This window comes from Orycteropus afer, unplaced genomic scaffold, assembly GCF_000298275.1.
Source record: "Orycteropus afer afer isolate SDZICR_OR568_19922 unplaced genomic scaffold, OryAfe1.0 scaffold00173, whole genome shotgun sequence".
In the NCBI taxonomy this organism is placed as follows: Eukaryota; Metazoa; Chordata; class Mammalia; order Tubulidentata; family Orycteropodidae; genus Orycteropus; species Orycteropus afer.
The window spans coordinates 686,780-691,140 of NW_006921760.1; the positions used below are offsets into that span (position 1 = coordinate 686,780).

At 47.9% G+C, this 4,361-nt stretch overlaps 1 protein-coding gene across 1 annotated transcript in view; it reads right to left on the reverse strand.

Annotated features, from left to right (window-relative positions):
- DEPTOR (DEP domain containing MTOR interacting protein) overlaps positions 1 to 3,627 on the reverse strand; it is a 170,884-nt gene extending 167,257 nt beyond the window's left edge. The window contains exon 1 of the mRNA XM_007946865.1: positions 3,515 to 3,627. Within this exon, the coding sequence (XP_007945056.1) occupies positions 3,515 to 3,627 (113 nt within the window). The remainder of the gene's footprint in view (positions 1 to 3,514) is intronic.
- Between the last annotated feature and the right edge of the window lie 734 nt (positions 3,628 to 4,361).

Sequence of the window (4,361 nt, forward strand, 5' to 3'; positions counted from 1 at the left end):
GCTATTTTAAAGCATAGGTGAAAAGGCTAAGAGGCAGGGAGATTATGTAATGCAAGTGAAACAAATTAAAGTGAGTGTTCAACAGTGGTATTACTGGTGTTGCTGTCACCTAGTGCAGAAACACATGGTGTCCTTCCCCCCCATGGACTTCCTCCCATACCAGACCACAGAATCCCTAGAAACGTTTATTATTGATTTTAATCATAGAATAGTATACGATGAATATAGCTGTATATTACTTAAATGTAACATTCCTTAAATTATATGGATCCGAAAACCAAACCCACTGTCATGAGTCAATTCCGACACATAAGAGACCCTACAGGATAGGGTAGAACTGCCCCATAGGGCTTCTAAGGCTATAATCTTTACGGAAGCAGACTGCCACATCTTTCTTCCATGTAACTACAAAACTGTAAATTCTTTCTATATAGAATTACAGCATTATTAGTAACTGAATGGAAACCTTTGTCTTCTCCTCTTCCTTTAATTACTATTTCATTGTCAAAAAGTTATTAATATAGGTTCACAAATAGTAATTACTTCAATATTGTAGATAAAACACCAGAAAATTTGACAAAATCAATGACAATAAAATACCCAGCAGCAATAAAAACAACAGTGCATGCCTGTGGGACATGTGGCAAGATCATATGATTCAAAGCATTGTGGTAATTGGGTAATAATGATAGCTATGACCAAAGCACATCAGAAAGATTAAAAGCAAACTATCATAGACTTGTTGTTATTGTTATGTGCCTTTGCGTCGGACCCGACTCATAGCAACCCCTCCTTGGGTTTCCGAGGCGGTATCACTACGAAAGTAGATTGGCCAACCTTCCTTCCAAGGAGTGGCTGATAGGTTTGAACCGCCAGCCTTCTGGTTAGCAGTCAAGTGCCTTAGGCACTATGCTATCAGAGGTCCTACAGACTTCTTAGCCAGGGCCAAACACCTTGAGAGAGTAAGCTTGGGCCCATGGTCACAGGGGACATCAAACGCAATTGGCCCAATATACCACACAAAAACATTGTTTTACACCCTCCCTTGCTGAGTAATGACTGGGGTCTTAAAAGCTTGCGAGTGGCCATCTAAGTTTCAACAATTGGTCTCTCCTTGTCGGAAGGAAAGAAGAGTGAAGAAAATCAAAGATGCATGGAAACAATTAGTCCAACGGACGAGTGGACCACAGGAACCTGAGACCAAAAGAACTAGATGGTGCCTGCCAACTACTCAGAAAAGGATCAAAATTGGAGCTCCTGGATAGAGTGGAAGAAAAATGTGGAACAAGACTCAAAAACATAAAAAAGACAAGGCATACTGGCCTGATAGAGACTGGTAAGACCTCTGAGACTACGCCTCCTATCACCCTTCAGGCCTAGAAATGCACACACCCTCATGGCTTAACTTTCAGCCAGACAACAGACAGGCCTACAAGGTGAACAGTTACCCAGGTACATAGCTCCTTAGAACAGTCAGTCATGGGAGCTCAGACAGGCAGCACTAGCACAAGGAGATAGATCCAAGGGCAGGAATGCACAGGAAAGAAGGACCCAGGGAAAAGGTAACCACAGACAGGAAGTGAGAAATAAAATGTGTACTAGCTGTTGAACAGAAAACAAATTTGCTCTGTAAACTTTCACCCAAATCACAACTAAAAAAAAAAAAAAAAAGTAAATTATCACAGAGTTTTAGCCTTATAGGTATATTAATACTCATAAGCTGGGCTTTCAAAAAAAGTTCTGGTTATTACAACTAAGTGTAGAGATATTTTCACAAAGAAAAATAAATTTCTCCTAGAACACGGCACAAGAATGTTACAGTCGTTTTGGTGTCACCTCTTCTGACACTGTCACCCAGTGCCACATGCACCACGCCCCCTCCCCCAGCACCCCCCTAGTGATCCCAACTGATGTTGACGCAACATGAAGAATGTAACCAGTCTCACTGATCAATGTGTCCAGAAACTGGGAGAGGTTTTGCTGCATGTATTTTCACCAAAAATAAAGTTAAATTTTAAAAAGTGTTTCAGATTAAATCAGAAATGCTTGATGTTTTTTTCAATTAGAGAATACGCTTGATGAAAGGGAGTGTAGTGCCTAAGGCACTTGACTGCTAACCAGAAGACTGGCGGTTCAAACACACCAGCCACTCCTCGGAAGGAAGATGGGGCAATCTACTCTCCTAGTGATACTGCCTCGAAACCCAATGAGGGGTCGCTGTGAGTTGGCTATGACTCCACGGTAGTGAGTCTTGACAAAAGAAAACATTTTTTAAAAGTCCTTTTAAAACTGACCGTGCTTTAAATAAACATCAACAAGGAACAGAAATACTCAATTTGCCTTTTGTAACGTTAAGCTCAATTAATTCCCACTTCCAATATTTACTTCCTCAATATAAGTGCTGCAAACAGCGTGGTTACCAAATCTTCGGAGACCTTTACATGTTTCTCTCTCCTGAAATACGATCTTTAGAAAGCAAAATAAGCCAGGTGATTCAGGCCAAGAACTAGAAGGAACAGACGCGCGCGTCGTTCCGCCAGGGCCAGGGGCCCGCAAGCAAATCGTGGCCCAAACGCGGCACAGCCAGATTTTTTTCCAGAAAAACTGATTTATGGACACAAGAAGACCAGCTGCTGAACCGGTCAGACCAATTCCCTAACGTAAACCCAAGAACAACTAAGAATGGATGGGAATGACAAGGGGGGACCCCAGGGGGCACTGCCTGTTCCCCAGTCCCGGAAGACACAATTCTGTCCAAACTGTGGGCGCGGGGGTACTTGGCACAGCAGCAGGGCAGCCCGACGAGATGCCTTCATGCCCCCTTGCGGACCCAAATGATGATTGATGACGATGTGCCAAGTAAATGATAGCGACAATGTTGCAGATACGTTCCTAGTTTTGCCTGCACAACAACCCTTCAGGGAGATCGTGTACTCAAGCCCATTTTACAGGATGAAAGGTTTAGCAGTGAAGTAAGCCTTGCCAGTATAAAAGAAAACCTAAGTGAAGGCGATCATTGCGCTAGCTTCTTCGTTCAGGAGTAAAGGGACAGCTCCGGGTCCCACACCGACCCCTCCAGGCGCGCGAGGCCCCGCAGCGCGCAAGAACTGGGAAGCAGGAGCGCACGCGGTGGCTGGCAGCTAGTCCGCGGGCACTGAACTGCAGCAGCAGGGCAGAGGCGCAGCGCGCACCACTCGCGCGCCCGCGTCAGCCCGGGAGCCCCGCGCCAATCGCGACTCCGTAGAGCTCCGGGCTGCAGCAGCTGGGAAAGGGCGCAGCACCGTGTTCCACGCGCCCGCGGCCGCCCGGGAGCCCCGCGCCAATCACGACTCGGGAGAGCTCCAGGCTGCAGCAGCTGGGCTAGGGCGCAGCACAGTGTTTCCACGCGCCCGCGGCCGCCCGGGAGCCCCGCGCCAGTCGCTAGCTGCTAGTCACTGCGCGCGTGCGCGCGGGGTTGCTGTGGGCACGGGTTGGCAGTGCCGCCGCGAGCCCACTGTCTTTGCCCTCGTCCTACCGTAGCTGCTCCCCGGTGACCAGGACCTCAGCCATTCGTTCCAGTTCCCTTTGCTGCGCCCCGCCACTCCCGCTGGTGCTGCTGTCGCTGCCAGCGCTGCCGCCTTCTTCCATGGTTGGGACCGCGCAGCTACCACTGCCTTCGCTGTATGCCGCGGGTTCGGGCGTTCAGATCAGCTTGCCCTCACTGAGGCCTCTCCTGCCATTTTTGTTAGGGGCAGAGCCTTACTCAGATCCGATTGGCTGGAGAGGGAATCCCCTATGGGCAGGCTGAGACGCTAGGCTTCCCGGAGTTCTTCCTTAGGGGCGTGGCCGGAGCCGCGCATGGTAGGGGGCGGAGCCAAGGGAGTAAATATAAACATCTGGGCGGGGCTCTGAGTGCCCAAGGCATTTGACTGCTAACCAGAAGGTTGGTTGTTCAAACCCACTGGCCACTTTGTGGGAGGAAGATGGGGCAATCTAATTCATAAAGATTTTCTAAGTGGAAAACCCAATGGGGGTAGCTAGGAGTCGGCATTGCCTCTGTGGCAGTGAGTTTGGTTTTTGGTGTTTGTGTTGATTGAGGTTGTTTTGGTAGAGTATTTCTTCCTGTACCTAAGCGTATACTATAGAGCTCTGGGGACCCACATGAAAATTATTAGACAGTGTGAAATTTTTAGTACACCTTCCGTGCCCCAGATTGCCAGAGAGAGTGAAAATAATGGCAAAGGGGCCTAATAGTGGGCAATTAAGGATATAAATGTCAGCAAAACCCAAACCCATTGCTTTGGAGATGATTCTGACTCATTGACTCTATATAATGGAGTATAACTGCCCCGTAGGGTTTTCAAGGCTGTAAATCTTTAGGG